Raw genomic sequence first — 17,595 nt, 5'->3', positions numbered from 1 at the left:
TGTACTTTATAAAGTACAGCCCTAAGAAACTAATAGACAAAGTAATCACAATCTCCAAATAATTACCAAACCAGATCTAACACGGCATCTAGCGTCTCCTTAGTAATGAGAAAAATCTAGGCATAAAGCTTTGAAGACTTTTGCTCAAACTGAGCAGCAGGCACAACAGCCAGACCCTCAGCCCTTTGTGTTTTGTGTTTGCCTTCTTCCTCCCCATGTAAGCACTGAAGGTAGTTTCCTCTGTGACTTAGTGCTCTGACAATCCTAATCTGTGGGGCCTACACTGCAGTTGCTGGTGCAGACATAATGGCTGCCATCTTTTCAGAGGTAGGAGATGATTATGCACCTCCCTGGGATCCTTGCCCATGCAGGGGATCAGTCCTTTCTGAGGCACACACTCCATTCTGGGAGCCAAGCGTGGACCTAGGCCCATGGAGTATGGGATGAGCTGCCACCCTCATCTTAAGTGTGAGCTCTGGGGTAGCCAGCTAAAACTCCAGTGCTTTTAGGACCACATCCAGTCAGTGTTGGGGGCAGAAATCAGGTGGAAATTTCTCCCCAAACCAGAGAGAAGACTTGGAATGGAGGAGCACAATTGCTTCTCAGAGTCCATTTCTCTGACAAACTGTCAGGGAAGTGACCTTCAAAAGCCTGTTGTCAAAGTCACCATGAGCTAACAGAGGGCATCTAGGTCTGGTGGCACTTCCTCTGACCAGAAAGCCACTAAAAGCCAAGACTCACACTATGCAAGTGGCAGCAGCATTCTTCTCCAGAAATGTTTTCTTTCAAAACAACTTGAGCCAAATGTAACACTACTCCATATGGCACAAATAGATTTCATCTGTATCTGGTAGGTGGCAAAGATCCCTGGAAATCTGTTGATCTGTGTGTCCAAAGAGAAAAGTTTTAAAGACCTAATAGTGGTAAAATTTATATTGTTATCATGGCACTATGCAGCTCATAGATGCAACACTTCCAAACTCAGAGCCTTTCAAGAGACCAGATACCATTCTGCTCCAGTGGTTTTCAGCGCACTGTTGAAACGCAGATTACTAGGTCCTACCCAAGGAGATCAGCTTCAAGGCCCCAGGAATGGTATTTTAACAAGCACAAGAGGAAATTCTGATGCAGATGGTCAGGTGACTATACTTAGGGAAACACTGGGTTTCAACTTTCTTCTGTATTAAGATCCCAGGATATAGATCAGATGAACTCTCAGGTTTCCTCCAGCCTCATGATTCCAATTATGGCCCCTTGTTTATCTTGTATCCATTCGCCCTACTTAAGCTGGTTGCTTTGGTATCCTAGAACCACCTTCTTTCCTTTAACTTTTCCAACCAACTCCATTTCCCTTTCTCTGTCCCTTGTCTGGCTGGCTCTGAAGAGCCAAATAGTATTATCCTAACATTTGATAGGTAGATCCTATAGATATCATTGCTAAAACCAACTCCCAATACAACTAAGATAGTAAGCATACCACTTTATCAGCCTTTAATCTGCTCTCATTATTAATACTTAATCACCCCTGACCAGAGTTTCCTATCTCAGGTCTCTAGGAGGTTATGGATGGGTTTCAAGGCATCTGAAAACTCTCTGAAATGTCATGTGAAATTGTATGCAAATAATATGCATGTAGGCAGTATTTTGGAGTTTTTTGTTTGTTTGTTTGACAAAAGTCCACAGCCAGTGAAGGTTAAGAACCATGGTTTCAGATATCATCTGACTCACCTGGTTGTGATATAGGAAGTTCATTTTGATAATTCTAAGCTACATTGTTTGCCTCATGGACAGTTCCTAGTCAGCGTAAGCAGCCCCTACAGAAAACAATATCAAAATCTAACTTGACCATGTTTCTCCTATTCATTGGTAATATGCTAGACACTTTACTAGTCAACAAAGAAGATGGCACTGGCATCACAAGCATAGTCTTTCAATCCCTCCAAATCCCTACCATAGAAACAGGCAGAACAATTAAATAAACAAAACCAAAAACCCAGAGACACATTTACAACAAAACTAGGGGCAAGTTTTCTCATAAATCTAAAATTACAAGTGGGTGGAGACAAACTACCAATACCACAAGTATATATAGCAGGAAAAAGGAAGCAATGGAGTAGCCTCAGATGGACCCGAAGACAGGAAAACCTCTAATTACTCAACAGTATTCCCTGAAAAGTATAGTTGGAATGTTTTTCAAAACATCCTTAAAATTGGAGTTGGGGCTATCACATTCTCTAACAGTAGTAACTAGAGGGTCTCAGTAAGGTAGACAAAGGCTGGAGTCGTCAAGGCCCCTGAGAGCTCTCAAAATAGATCCACATGGGCTCCCTCCTAGGACAGGGCCCTATACTGAGGAGAAATTGCCTGTAGGAATTAGTATTGAGCAGGATAGGGTCAGTAGAGACGAGGGAGAGACAGACAAGGTCCAGATCAGCTAGGCAGGGAAACGGCAGGAAAGCTCATAATGCAAACAGCCATACTTCACACTGTGAAAAAACAACCAAAGAGAGAACTCTGAAGCTTAGAACGTTTTCTAAATCCTGCCTCATTCTCTAAGTTTAGGAAAATGAATTTCACATAAAAGTGAATAACAGAAACGAATAGAGATCAATTCCTACAACAGAGCTATTATAAGAAAAATGAGGGTGTGGAATAGAATAATACTCCTACAAACAATGAAAACATGCCAGAAAGACATGCTCATAAAATAGATCAAAATTATAACATATCAAACAAGTTAAGAGACTAAGAAAATGATACAAGACATGAAAGAATTAGAAAAACAAGCTCCAGAAATAGAAAAAAAATGTAAAAAATCAAGTTTACACTAGAAAGAATACAAAAGTGAATAAGCACAATGGATAATATCTTAAGAGAAATACCAGGTAAAGAGGAAGAAAAAAATTAATCAGAAACAAAAATAATTCAAGACAAAGTGACACATACTGAACGTAAAGAAATTGAACATCTGGAAAACAGGAGTCCCTAAAGAAGAAACGCAAAGCAAGGAAATAGAATGCTCCTAAAAACGATCTTGAAGTAACATGCTTGGAACTATACATTGAAAGAGCACACAGTGTACCTGAGTTGAACAACCAACATTAGATAAGTTTTAACAAAAGTAATGAACTTTAAAGAAAAAGTCCTTTGGGCATCTCGGGGGGAGGGGGGAAGCATGTGATTTATGGTAGAAAGAAAGGTTCCACAAGTTCATTAGACTTTTCAAGAACAACTTTACATGTCAAAAGAAAATATATTTAATTTGCTCCAAGTATAAGCCAATGCTTTTATTTCCAGCAAAATGACTTTCAAAATAGGCACGAACTATTATCAACATACACACCTCAGAATATTGTTCCCATGAACCCTTGCTAAGAACTCTACTGAAGAACAAGCTTCAGACAATCAAGATGACTAGAGAGATATTGACAAAAGTCCTGGAGGTAGGCATGAGATCACTAGTCACCTGATCATTTAGCTAGGACTAAATGATAGTTAAGAAGGAAACAATATAGTCTGTAATGGCTATATGTCCAGACAATATAAATATATGACAACTATCTATAGTTATACTGCAGGAGTTTTGTAAATGGGAGGTCAGAATGCAAGGAAATGCCAAAAATATTTTAATGCTTTAGGTAATTATTATGATGGCTTTATCAGTATTATTCTGAGATTGCTGTGTCTCTGATCTAGGAGAAAGCAAATGAATCATTGTGGAATATTCTCATTTTATTCTTTGTGTCCTTGAAAAACAGAAATACTTGAATTGGAAATATCCATAAGAACTCATGAGATCTAGAACCAGTGGCATGGTGAAGCCAATTCACACCAACAGTTTGTACACTTTTTTCAACTCCATGGTCAGTAACTTTGTGTCAGTAGCTTGAAATCCGCCATGATGGGAGTATTTATACACCATGGAAACCCGGAATTGCTACAAATCCAGCCTATCTTCCCCAACAGAGAGTCCATTGTTAAACCATTTGCCAGTACCCCACAGTATATAGCAATCTTTAGTGTCCAGATCGTAATTTTGAAGTACTATTTCTCTCTCTCTCTCACACACACACACACACACACACAAACACACAAAAAAAAAAAAAAACAGGAAATTTTGGAGAAATGGTTGGCTTAAGGTCTGAGACAAGAAATATATGAGAAGCCTAGAACAACTTGTCACACAGGTAAGTTATAAAGATACAGCCAGGCATGGTGAATCATGCCTGTAATCCCAGCACTTTGGGAGGCAAACACAAAAGGATCACTTTGGTGCTAGGAGTTTAAGACCAGCCTGGCTAATATAGCAAGACCCTATCTCTACAAAAACAAAAAAAATTAGCTGGGCATAGTGGCGCATACCTTTAGTCTTTTCTTAGCTATCAGGCAGCTCTGAGGTGGGAGAATTACTTGAGCCCAGGAGTTCAAGGCTGCAGGTTGCAGTGAGCTATGATCAAGCCACGGCACTCCAGCCTGGGCAACCAAGCAAGATCCTGTCTCTAATAAATAAACTTTTAAGTTGTAATGATATTGGCATCATGTCAATAGGACTCAAGCCAGTTTGGAGAAAAAAAAAAACTCCCACTGACCAAAGAGGGTCAATTTGACCATCAACAATGATAATAACTGCAATAAAATACATTGAAATTAATTACAATCATGTTCAAACAAAGTCAAAGAATGAGTCATCTTCAGAGAATGATAGGGAACAAATCGTTATCTAGAAGGCTGATAAATACATGGACTGAAGCAAGCATTTATCTTGCCATTCCTATATCAACTGTTCCACTGAATATCCTGATGGAGTAAATGAAAATGTCTCTTTACAAAAGTATTCTACCTTAGAAAACGATAGCTAATTACAATTCCATGATTTTGCAATTCCCAGTAAGCAAATATAAGCATTACATATCAACAGCTGCTCAGATCACACAAAGAGACCGCTAGATAATATTTCCTTCTTTAGTCTTGCTAAAGGGATAGACCAGAACCTGAATCTGATCTCTGGATCCAGCTGGAAATTTGCAGGAAATACCAAGGATAGAGGAACATGCTGAGCTGCACATGAGTCTGCAATCAGCAAAGTCCAGACTGTGGAAAATTCCACAGGTCAAATAGCCCAGGTTCTTCAGATAAATTGTAAAGAAAGTAAAAGGGTGAAGGATGAGTTTATAAATTAAAAGACAAAACATTTTTTATGGATAAGACCAAACTGTAGTGCATAGGAATACATATTTGTGTGATAAAACTATAATATAAACTCTAGGAAGTAATTGGTATAATCAAGATGGTAGTCTCTTGTGGGACAAGGGGAGACCTGTGATTAGGATAAGACACCTGCAAGGGACTTTTGGAGTGAGTGGCAAAGTTATGTTTTCCGCTCTGGGTAGTTTCCTTGCCTTAATTTGGATTTGTGAGGTTTGCTGTATCTCGAACGTGGTTTTGGAGACACAAAAGGGGGAGCCTTGCTCCATCACCCCAGGCTGGACTATAGTGGCACGATCATAGCTCACCACAGCCTCAGACTCTTGGGCTCAAGTGATCCTCCCAAGTAGCTAGGACTTCATGTGCTTGCCTCCACATTGTTGGTTTTGGAACGGGAAGGGGTTTGTTTTGTTTTATAGGAATGGGGTCTTGCTGTGTTGCCCAAGCTGGTCTCAAACTCCTGGCCTCAAGCATTCCTCCCACCTTGGGTTCCCAAAGTGCTGGGATTACAGGAATGAGCCACCATGCCCTGCCTCCCTGTTTCATTTTACAATAAAAATTTTTTTAAAAAATATAATCACATTCTTGCCCTCAAGGAGCTCAATCTAAAGAGTAGATGGGGCCGGGCACGGTGGCTCACGCCTGTAATCCCAGCACTTTGGGAGGCCGAGACGGGCAGATCACGAGGTCAGCAGATCGAGACCATCCTGGCTAACACAGTGAAACCCCATCTCTACTCAAAAATACAAAAAATTAGCTGGGTGTTGTGGCAGTCGCCTGTAGTCCCAGCTACTCGGGAGGCTGAGACAGGAGAATGGTGTGAACCCGGGAGGCGGAGCTTGCAGTGAGCCGAGATTGCACCACTGCACTCCAGCCTGGGCGACAGAGCAAGACTCTATCTCAAAAAAAAAAAAAAAGAGTAGATGGAGAGGTAAACAATTAGTTTCAAGACAATGTGATCAATGCTGTCAGATAGGTATATATATATATATGTTGCTTTGGAACCAGTGTGGCACTGAAACAGTTTATTTAGCATGGGAGGTCCAAAGAGGCTTCTGGGAGGAAGGGACACACCAGCCTGGCCTTGAAGAGACAGCCATTCTCCAAATGGCATAGGAGTAATAAAGCCCAGCCCAGGCTGCAGGGGGTCACATCACAGTTACTCCAGGCAGCCGTCTGCACCCATCAGTGTTCATTGCAGCATTGGTTGCTTCCTTTCTGCCCCTGCAGTTGTCTAGAGCAATTTCCTTTAAAATGACAAAGGTAACAATTATCAGCCAAAGGAGCACATGTTCACATATTTATGTGAACAAACTAGTGTCTCTGCCTTTTCCTTGTTTTTAACCCAGAACTTAATGGATAATGGAAGACAAGGTGCCATCTTGATAACTTTTTCTTGAAATAGAGCTGCTGCAGCAAAGACAGAATTCTACCCCCAGCCAGATTCTCTCTACAAGCACTCAGAGCAGAACTGGAATTCCTCTCTGAATTCTCTCTCCAAGCACAGAAGAGCTTAAGGCTCTTTGGTTGGACTCTTAAAGCCTTCCTGACCTGACCCCTGAACACCAGAATAGCTCCTCACATCCTTAGCCAAGAAAGCAAGATAGTGAATGTCCAATTACAGAATCTGACATATGCAAAAAGACGATAGAGAGTACAATTTGTTGGGCCACATTTCCTGAGAAACAAAACGGAAGGGGTGCAATTTGTATACTGGAATCAAAGAGCAATGGGATGTGGACAATTTCAGGTGTCCTCTGTTCCTGGGTGCTGTGTAAACAACAGTGTGGAGGCACAGCAAGTGGGACCTGGTTACTGTGCAGGAATGTACAGACTTGGAAAGCAAGATTGGTGTCCACTCCAGGATGCGCTTATCCTTCTCACCCACCGGGCACTGATCCCTGACCATCTCTGGTAGCAAGCTGGCATTAGAAGCTAAAAAGCACTTTAGAAATGGAGGTAAGAATAGAAGGGAATAGAAAAGCCGTCTGTTTACACATTTCCTGATCTGTAAAATGGGACTGTATACCTACAAGTGTAAAGAGAAAATAAGACATATGGAAATGCTATATAAATGAAAGGGCATAGGGTAGAGTATTCCTGAAAATTCTATATGGAGATGAATGTGCTTTCCTTCTTTACACAGCTGTGTGCTGACAAGTATTTTATCCTTATAACAAGACCATTTATCAAGTCTATAAACACTTGCAAATGCTCCCAATAGGCACAAAGTCTTCTTCCACAAGCTGAGATGTGATCATTTGTTAATCTACTCCCAAGTATAACATTGAGTATTCATTTTGTTGAGTCAAGTATCTATCCCAGCCCTCAGACAAGATGCAACAACTAGCAGAGACTATTATATAGGTCTGGGTTCAGAGACAAATGGGATTATGGCTTGCCTTATACCTGTCCTCACCCTGAAAATGATGGCTTATGGACATAGGGAGACAAAAAGAACATAGTCTACTATTTAAGATTTGAATCTTATGTGGAAGGTAATACTCCAGAGAGACCACTGTGTTCCAAACTCACCTGATCAGTCGCGTGGGATGCTTGCTGAAAATTCACTGTCTTAGTTTACTTCCCTGATCTGCTGAATCAGAATCTCCAAAAGAGGTCTTTAAAATCTGAATTTTTAACAAATGTTCTAGATGATTTTCATGATGAGGCAAGTTCAGAGAAAAATAGAACACAGCTCCACAGGGTTCTAAAAGTAAAGATTTTTAAAGAGGGCCCAAGAAAAGTGATGTCTTAGTCTACTTGGGCTGCCATAACAAAATACCATAGATTGGGTGGTTTAAACAACAGAAATTTTCTCAGTTTTGGAGGCTGGAAGAATAGAGTGGTCAGGTCTTGGTGATGGCTGCCTTCTTGCTGTGGTCTCACATGACCTCTTTGTGGAAGGTGGGAAGAGGGAGAGAGAGAACAAACTCCCCGGCATCCCTTCTTATACGGGTATTAATTCCATCATAAGGGCCCCATCCTGATTAGCTCCCAAAGGCCCCATCTCCAAATATCACACCTTAGGGCTAGGGCTTCGACATAACCCTAGCTATGTTAGAGGGTGGGGGGATGCAGACATTCAGTCCACATAGGTGCAATGGGACTTAGTCCTTCAAAGGGCCAGGTGCTCATTTGTGGAGCTGAATCTTTGGGGTTTTTGCTTCTCACCAATCTATGCAAAGCCACACCATACAAGCCATAGGTTTAAGCAAGCTGTGCGCCCATTGGTTTCAGCAATATACAATGAACAAAACATGAGGATTTAAAGCAAACAACAACAAAAGATAAATCAATGTCGCCAGGTGTTTTGGATGTTACTCAGTTAAACACCAAATTTAACTCTGGACCTGCTGATAGCCCAGACCAAAGGAGAAAATGCACTTGCTAACTGTCTTTCCTATTTCACACAAGTTAAATTCTGGGTAGAGTTCCAGCTTTTACTTACACCTCCTGAACCATACTGCTATTCTCAAACTTATGCCCTTTAAAGATGAGAAAAGTCATTGTTTTTCCCCCAGAGCTGAACATTTTTTGTCTCAATGCATTTCTGGCTTATTAGAGAAGCAAAACTAGTCATATTAAAAATTCCCAATGGGAAACCTCCCTCCCCATTCTGGAAGCTGATGACAAAAATAACACATTTTGCGAAATCTGCAGTTTGGGGTTTTTTAATAGATCAGAAGAGTTTTCTTACCTCTTAATAATTCAGGTAACCCTGGAGATCCAGCCACTTTCCAGACATTGCTCAGCAATGAAGAAGTCAGGATGTCCCCAATTCCAAATTGGCTATCCAATTAGGCAAGTTCCGTTACTCAGTGTCGTAACAGAAGGAGGATAGCTCAGTGTGGTAGAAGAGTCCCTGAATTCAGGCCCAGCTCTGCTATAAACTAATCAGCAGTTTCCATTGAACAATTTATTTACCCTCTCTGAGCCTGTTGCCTTCATTAATTCAACTACTATTTCTTAAGTATCTAAGAAGTGCCACACTATCCAGGTGAAAGGGACAGCCTTCAGGAGACCACAGTTCGGAGAAAAGGGAATTTTCCATTCTGTAATGTAATGGTTCCTTTCCTTGTATGGGTGCCTTGTCTCTGTTCCTCACTAGCTTGGCACATGAAACAAAACCTGTGAGTGTATGATGGAACAAATGAATGAGTGAGTGAAAGAAAACAGATTTTTAAATCACCTTATTTTATGCCACTACCACTCTTCCTAAGGTCCCTTTTGTCTGATAACTCAGACCCAAGTAGTCCAACTCTGATTTCACCTTTCTTAGGTTTCTAGCACTCATAAAACTCATTTGTTGGCTGTAATCTTCCCCTTCATTCTTCTCTGGCACTGTTCCTCCGAATCTACTTCCATCCCTCATACACCCCTGAATATTTTCCTATATCCTAAATCCAAACATCCATTGAGCACATAATATATAGCAAGCACTGGGCAAACCAAGATGCTGGAGAACAGACTCTGCTCCACATTTTCTGTGGCTGCAGACGGCGCCCTGTGTATCCCGTTCACGGCCACAGAGGGTATGCCTCCTTTGACTCACAGCTACTGAGATACCAGGACAGGCAAAATGATGCCACAAAATTCCCAGGAGAGTCTTACATCAAATAATTCTACCCACCTCTCACCACCTCATGCTAGCCCCCTGTACAATAAATTTTAACAAAAATAGCTGTTTAGGGGGATTGAACCACCTTAAATTTTCCATCCACTTAGTAGTCCATGAATCTGGGTGCCACACCAACTGACTGGAGCACAAAGCTCTTATCTCTACCTTCAGTATCATTTTCCCATCATTATCGAACAATGAGACACCAGTTTCTCTGGAAAACATTACTCAGTTTTTTTAAGTAAGTAGCATTTTTATAGCATATCAAGGTTTAAAACCATTTCTACATATGCTATTTCAGTCACTATTCACAACAAAGCCTGAGGCTCAGAGGATAAATAAGTAGGCCACATGGTCAGTAAAGTGGCAGGGCTGGCATTTATGCCTGGGTATGAGTCAAAATCCCAGAGCCTGCACAGAGGGAGCCAAGTGATCCTGTTTGGTTTAGTCCTCATAGTAACTAAAAGCTACACATTTAGCCTTTAAGCATTTACTCTAATAGCATTGTATAGTAGTACCCCCTTATCTGCCAGGGATATGTTCCCAGACCCCCCTGGATGCCTGAAACCTCACATATGCTAAGCTCTGTATACACTATGCTTTTTCAATCTGATAACCACAGTGGCTACTAAGTGACTAGCAGGCAGGTAGTGTAGACGGTATGGGTACGCTGGACAAAGGGATGATTCATGTCCCATGTGGGGTGGAATAGACAGTGTGAGATATCACTCAACTCAGAATGGCGCACAATTTAAAACTTGTGAATTATTTCTGGATTTTCCATTTAATTTTTTTGGACTGTGGTTGACCATGGGTAACTAAAACCATGAAAAGTGAAACCATAAATAAAGGAGCACTACTAGGCATAGATTTAAAGAGATAACCTCATCAGGATTTTTTAAGGGTGTTCACTACACAATCCTAAACTTATATTTTACTTTTGTAACATTATTTTGGCTTTTGCAGTGTGCTGAGCCTCTCAGTAGAAGTTGCTCAGGCCTCTTTCAAGCTCAGAGCCTTGATAAACTTTTTCTTTTCTTTTAACATGACATCACTAAAAATGTTGCTTACTGGCTGTCACTTTTCCATCTTTCCACCTGGAAAGAAAATGGGCTGGATTTTTTAAATTTGTACTCCAGTTGTACATATATCTTGTCCACCTCGCCTCCATAAAGACATTTTTATTGACCCACACATACTGTAAACCCCAGAAAGACCACATACCCCAGCCTGAGTCTGCAGCTGCCCAGCAGGGGTGAGATCTTGTGCTTTGCTCTCCAGAAAAACCCAGCTGGTTGCAAACCATGACCCTGCCCTGAGAATTGTCTTCTAGGGGTGACACTGGAGGATTCAAATAGCAGAGGGAGCCTTTGGATTATTTAAAATTGTATCCTTAGGCCTTAATTCCTGCATACCTAAAATGAAGGAAATAACACTAATGAAAATTAAAAGAACATCAAGAGTTTTTCAGATTTGTAGATATATTTACAAGATACTACACCCAATACCAGGCTCTGAACTTTAATATCTTCGCCTAACTGGGCACAACAGCTGCCCATCTGAAAGGAGGGATCAACTTTTCTATTTGCAGTTGGAATGGCGGGCCCTCCTAACATCTTCCCAGTCACTCTCCCTGCATCATAACAAGGCTTCATTCAGGTGCATGGCCTGCTTTGGTGACAAATGCATCAAGCCAGAAGTACCAGACTCTTTGGCCTCCACTGGGCTGCATCTTCCCTCTATGCCCACATGCTCAGGGCATCATGAGAATGGCATGTGAATTATCCAGCTATGGATGGACTCCACTAGAGGCATCTCCAAGATCTTCTCATGCCCTGAGTGCCTGAGCGCAGCTGCAATCTTCACGATCCAACCAGTGATCACTGCTCTCCATTCTTTCCGTTTCCCTATTTACCATAGCTTTTTGGAAAGCTGATGAAGTGAAATATTCTCCAGCAGAGGAAGTAATATAAAGCTTAAAAGGCATTTCTGATGGAATGGTGAAATAATTCCACTGCTTTCCTTTGAGCAAAAAAACTCAAGGCAACCTGAGGCAGCTTTGGGGATTTCATTATTGATAGACTGGAGGGAAACAATGGCTTTAGCTGAACAAGTTTTTCTCCTAACTTGTTAGAGCACTTTGGAATGAAGAGATGAGAAAGACAGGTGCTAGACGATAGAATAAACCCAGCACCAACTTATTTACATAATTTTGTATAGAAATCCATTGATGTATGAAGTATAAAGTGACTGTTGAATAGTGAAAATTAAGTATTTTGGAAAACAATCTATGTTCACTACCTAGCTCTAAAATAACTGAACATTTTGTAAAATACATCTTGCATCTTTGTAAAACTTACTGGCAGTTTAAGCTATGTGTGTGTGCAATTTTAAGAAAAGACAATCTTTTATGTTATCGTTCAAGGTAATTCTTAAGAATGCATTCTCTAAGCAGATGAGACATTGAGTCGGGGATAGGATGAGAAGAGCACATTTATACTTCTAATGCAGCATGGACCATTCACCATTTCTTCATGATTAAAGGCTATCAGGAAGGCTGGAAAAGTATGTGTAGCAAAGATGATAAACAGCAATTTTTGCAGGGCAAATTGCTTCCTAAGTGAGGGAGTAGGGGATTTAAAGGCAAATGTAGCTGTCTCAGCATACAAAGGTTTGTGCTGTGTGAGATTCCTAAATCCTAACTCCCTTTTGACAAGTATTCCTTAACAGCCCTCCCAGATATCTGAAACCAATTTTAACCCACTCTGGTCCCCCGCTGACTACAACATTACCTGAATGGTGTGGTCCAATTTCCAGGCTGCTTACCAGTCCTCAAGCCTATGGGGTAAGTAAATCTCAGGCCTCTGGGGTGAGGTAGCCCTTGTGGGACAGACTTGGTGAATATCGATGAGCCCAGGAACCTCAAAAAGCCTGCTACTTGCAGGATTGAGGAGGAAGCATTTTTTAAAAATTCACTGCGCCAGGAAGCATTTCTCTTATCAATTGTTGCTGATGTTGGCTTATTCTTTTTTATTGTTACCAATATTTTTAACCATAAAATGACCTTAGAAAATGTAAAAGAAGCATCCTCACAAACTGCTGTGTTTTGAGGTTTTGAATATTAGGCCTGTGCTTTATGACTCAAGGGAGTGGAATGAAAAATGCTGAGAGGCACTTAGAACCATTACCAACAAATCAGAGGTCAGGGAATTAGAGAAGTGCACAGTCTTAGGGTTGCAAGCGCCCTTAGAAGTGTCCAGCTGGCTACCCCTGTACACAAACAAAAACTCATCTCAGGTGTGTTCAGGGCACAGAAGCCTGAGGCAGTGGTTCTCAAACAGTAGTCTCCAAACCAGCAGCCTCACTTGGGAACTTGCTAGAAATGCACACTCTCAGGCCCCGCCTCAGAAACTCTGAGCTTGAACAATGATCTGTATTTTAACAAGCCCTCCACGTGATCCTGGGACAGGCTAAAGTTGGAAACCACTGCCCTAAAATCCCCCAGCGAGGGCCCATCCTACAAGTAGTTTAGTATGGCCTTCCCAAAGCCAATAGAAGAAGAATTGGGATCTTAATTCTTTCAAGGGAACCTCTGTATGGGAAAAATTATTATTATCAGATCCAGTTAGCTTCTAGCATTATCCACTATGGTGACTTCCAGCCATTTCTAGACTTGTGATACTAATCCCAAGAAATATGCTGAGAAGACACACTTTTAAGGTAAAATGTAACAGGAGGCCAGGTATGGTGGCTCACGCCTGTAATCCCAGCACTTTGGGAGACCAAAGTGGATGGACCACTTGCAGTCAGGAGTTCAAGATCAGCCAGGCCAACATGGCAAAACTCCGTCTCTACTAAAAATACAAAAATGAGCCAGATGTGGTGGCACACACCTGTAATCCCAGCTACTCATGAGGCTGAAGCCGGGGAATCACTCAAACCCCAGAGACAAAGGTTGAAGTAAGCTGAGATCGCAACACTGCACTCCAGCCTGGATGACAGAGTGAGACACTGTCTCAAAAAAACAAAAAAAATAGCAATAACTGTGTTTCGAGGATTTTTTGATAGGAATGTTACAAAACCAACATGAGAATCTTCCCCTATTCTGAGATCACAGGATTATGCTAACTCCTAATTCCTGTCAACCCTAGTTAATACCAGTGGTGGAAACATCCTTAACCCAAGGAGGGATGTAAGTAGCATGCTCTTCAACACCTCTTACCTCAAGCTTAGAGACCCCTTATGGCTGTACAGCATGAGATATTCAATGGTGACTCAGGGAAAGGCTGTACCATGCCTGCAGCAGAAACGTAGGCCAAAGCCAGACAGGGCAGTTACAGAAAGAAAAACATGCATTCTATTTAAAAAAAAAAAAAAAAACACACACACATTGTAGGACTGCTATTGTTTTCTGCCTTCATCATGAAGTGACACCTCTCTCTCTTTTCCCAACCAGGAACAGCTAAAAGATGATGTGGAATGCATTGTAAACCAGGATGAACTAGCCATACATTACCAGGAGCAAGCCTCCTCACCCTGCAGTCCTCCTGCAAGGCTAGGTCTGGACCAGAAAGCTTCACCCCAGACGCCAGGCAAGGAAAACATTTATGAGGGAGACCTCGGCCTGGGAGGCTATGAACTCAAGCTTGAGCAAACTTCGGGTCAATCCCAGTTGAATTAATTGGCACGAAGAGTACAGATGTAATCACAAGTAATGCAAGGCTCACTGAGGAATACAAGCCAAGCTGATGAGGCAGTATAGGGGAGAGGCTGGAAAATGTATTAAGAGCATAAATTGGAGAGAATCAAAGCCTTGTCACATGGATCCTCTGGTGCCTGAAGAAATGAGAATTTATTATCCCTCTCTATTATGCAAATGAATTTAGTTTTTTGACAGCAGCCATTTTGATTACTGGATTGACTGGGGTGGGGATGGGGGTATCAGGAGTCTAGCTGCTGGAGGCTGGGACAGCTGTGCTGGGTCTTCAGGGCATTTCTGCTGCGTATGCAGCTCTCCAGGCCCTTCACTTCTATTCTGGATTTTATTCCCTCCACTAGGGAGAGTTTAAAAATAAGAAAAGAAAGCTTCTGAGAGTAAACATTTGGCTCCTAAGCTGAAGGGAATGTACAGCTATTTAGTAAGTGATAAGTTTCTTATTTTGAGGACTTGACTCCCATTTGCTCTCAGTGACCCCAGGGCAGAGCCCAGAGAAGTGTTCCGTACCCACTGCTGATGGCTTCCCAGAGTCCATGCTGAGTTGAAGAACCTATTGTTCTTGTTGGCATCCTTCCTATGCTACTTCTCCCATCGCTCAAAGGGGTTGCCTATGGCCGGGTGTGCTCTGCACTAAATGCAGCACCACTTTCAAGCTTGGTAGGACCATTCCAAGAAAAGCAGGTTTCTTCTCCCCATACCACATTGTGCCTGAAGAACAAGGCTTCCCGTCCTTGCCTGCATGTGAGTCACTTCTTGGCTGTGCAGCAGGTCCCCCTGTCTCCGTATGCTGGAAGGTAGGATTCTGCAGCCCATGTTGCTCTCCACCTGGCAGCAGACTGTGCAGGAGCCCCAACCTGTCCTCCAATTCCAGCATTCACAGCTGATGAGCAGTGCAAGAGCAGGACGACAGGAACGGAGCCAATGATGTGTGGGTTACACTGAGGAGCCAAAGACAGGCCTTTAGGACTCCCCCTTACAAGGCATGGCTCATGGCCTACATTCCAGAGACCAACAAGATAGCTTTTAATTCAGCTGCATGACCTGTGCCTTTTAAGCCATAAAGATACCTCAAGTCTAGCGCCTCTTGAAATCCAGATGTTCATATTACACTCCAAAAAATAGACTCCAGGCCTAGGTGCCCAGGCTATAATGAGTCTGCTTTTGAAGGAGGTAGGGAATGACATCTTCCTTGGACCCAAAGCTTAAAAGTAATGTATGCTTTGCTGACCACTGTTAGGCCTTAAACATTCACTGTGGTGGTATCAGGCACACTGCTATGTGCATCAGGGTTTTTTTTGTTGTTGTTGTTGTTGTTGTTTTGCTTTCCAAACAGAATCTCTGGGGCACAAGTTGTTTTATACTCAAGCTAAGTATAATTTTGTCATTTCAGGTAAATATGATAAGTGATGGAACATGAAGTTTTCTAATTTGACTTAATCCTAATAAATTTTTGTTATAAAGTATGATCGTGTTTGGCTAATGTTTTATTTAAAGTCATTTTCTCTTTCCAGGTGACTTGGTGGTTCTAAGCTCTTATACTCAGAGTGCTGGCTGAAGTGGGCACTGAAAGCTAATGTATGGGAGATGCAGGGATCCTCTGGGTCAAAAACAGCCAAGGGGATAGCAGGACAAGTCACTGAAGGAATGAAGAGAGCAGGGATGGGCTGGGGAGGCATCCCAGAGAAGGGAAACCTGAGTCAAGCAGAGGGGCACAGACACCACCTTTCTCACTAGGGATGACCAGGGTTCACAAAAGCTACAAAAATAAGGGAAGGAGTTACTAGAGGAGAAAGAAAAGAAAGGCAAAAAGATAAAAGGTTCATCTTTTTTTCTGTCCCTATTATGCTAAAAGGGAGAGAGGCAAACTTGGCGTTTTCTTTCTCTTTGTGTGGAGAAAGACACCAAGGAAAGAAAAGATCCACCCAAAAAAGGCAAACATTAGTAGGGGGCAGGAGTGGAGAGAAGGCAGAGAAATATGACATACCAGATGGAAATGAGATCAAGTGGGGAGGGGAGGGTACACAATCTAAAACCAGCACCAACTTGCTAAGATGGTGTAGCAAAAATAGCCTCCTGCCCCACAGGCAAAGCCCTCTTCCTACTTAGAAGTAAAAATCTCTTTCCCTCTGAACATCATGAGCTGTTGCTAACATGAACAATGAAGGGCTATTTAATCTGGGCTGGTTCAGGTATCCCAGCCGACTTCAGGTAGGTACGATATAAGATTGAGTAAACTCTGCCCCACCCAACCTGTAAGACAGTGTTCCAGTTTCGTGATGTGATTGCCAGCCTTCTTCCCTCTGTATCAGTCCAAGACCCAAACAGAGGCTAGTGTCCCAGTTAGCAATTCATAAAACCAAATTCCCTTTATGCTGCTATTGTAAGGATAATAATTTATGATGTTAAGGAAAGGTCTGTGCTTTGATTAGCATCAGGACTGTGAAATTCAAACCTATTATTTACTGCCAGTTTTAATGAATAATAAAGGCAAAAGAGCCTTATGCAAACCACTAATTCTTCTGCTGATTACTAGAGCTTTAAGCAGGACTGTAATTCATTGACTTACAGGTCTCCCCTTAACTTCCTATCATGTACATCATACACACATTCACGGGTACATGCATACATACTTCCACTCACTTCCTCTACCAGGCTCCCAGCTACAGCCTCTATGATGTTCCCTGTGGTGCTTGGGCATGTCTGAGCAAGTCTGAAGCCTGGTAGCAAGTGACATCAGGGTCTTCATTCATGACATTTCAAGGAATTTTTTAGAGGGCAATTTAATGTAAATCCAAGCTGAAATTTTAAATACCCTTTGACCCGACAATTTCATGTGCAGAACTTATATTCTAGATGTGCCAGAAAGTTTATATATGAAAGGTATCTACTAAAACAACTGAATTGCCATCAGGTTAAGTAAATCATAGCACAGCCATTTTACAAAACAGCATATGTGCTGATATGGAATGATTTCCAAGACATTATTGTTAAATGAAAACACCAAGTTGCAGAACGGGATGAATAATGTGCGACCATTCTGGCAGGCTAAATA

The 17,595-nt window shown here is 41.9% G+C and overlaps 1 protein-coding gene across 1 annotated transcript in view; it reads left to right on the top strand.

The window, feature by feature from the left end:
* Positions 1-16,006, top strand: part of SLC9A9 (solute carrier family 9 member A9) — a 586,998-nt gene extending 570,992 nt beyond the window's left edge. Inside the window, exons 15-16 of the mRNA XM_005546010.4 lie at positions 12,566-12,671; positions 14,283-16,006. Of these exons, the coding sequence (XP_005546067.2) occupies positions 12,566-12,671; positions 14,283-14,507 (331 nt within the window). The 3' untranslated portion in view covers positions 14,508-16,006. The remainder of the gene's footprint in view (positions 1-12,565; positions 12,672-14,282) is intronic.
* The last annotated feature ends 1,589 nt before the right edge of the window (positions 16,007-17,595 follow it).

The sequence above is a fragment of the Macaca fascicularis genome, chromosome 2, assembly GCF_037993035.2.
Source record: "Macaca fascicularis isolate 582-1 chromosome 2, T2T-MFA8v1.1".
NCBI lineage: Eukaryota > Metazoa > Chordata > Mammalia > Primates > Cercopithecidae > Macaca > Macaca fascicularis.
Note: the sequence above shows the minus strand (reverse complement) of the source record. Positions and strands in the feature narration are given on the sequence as shown.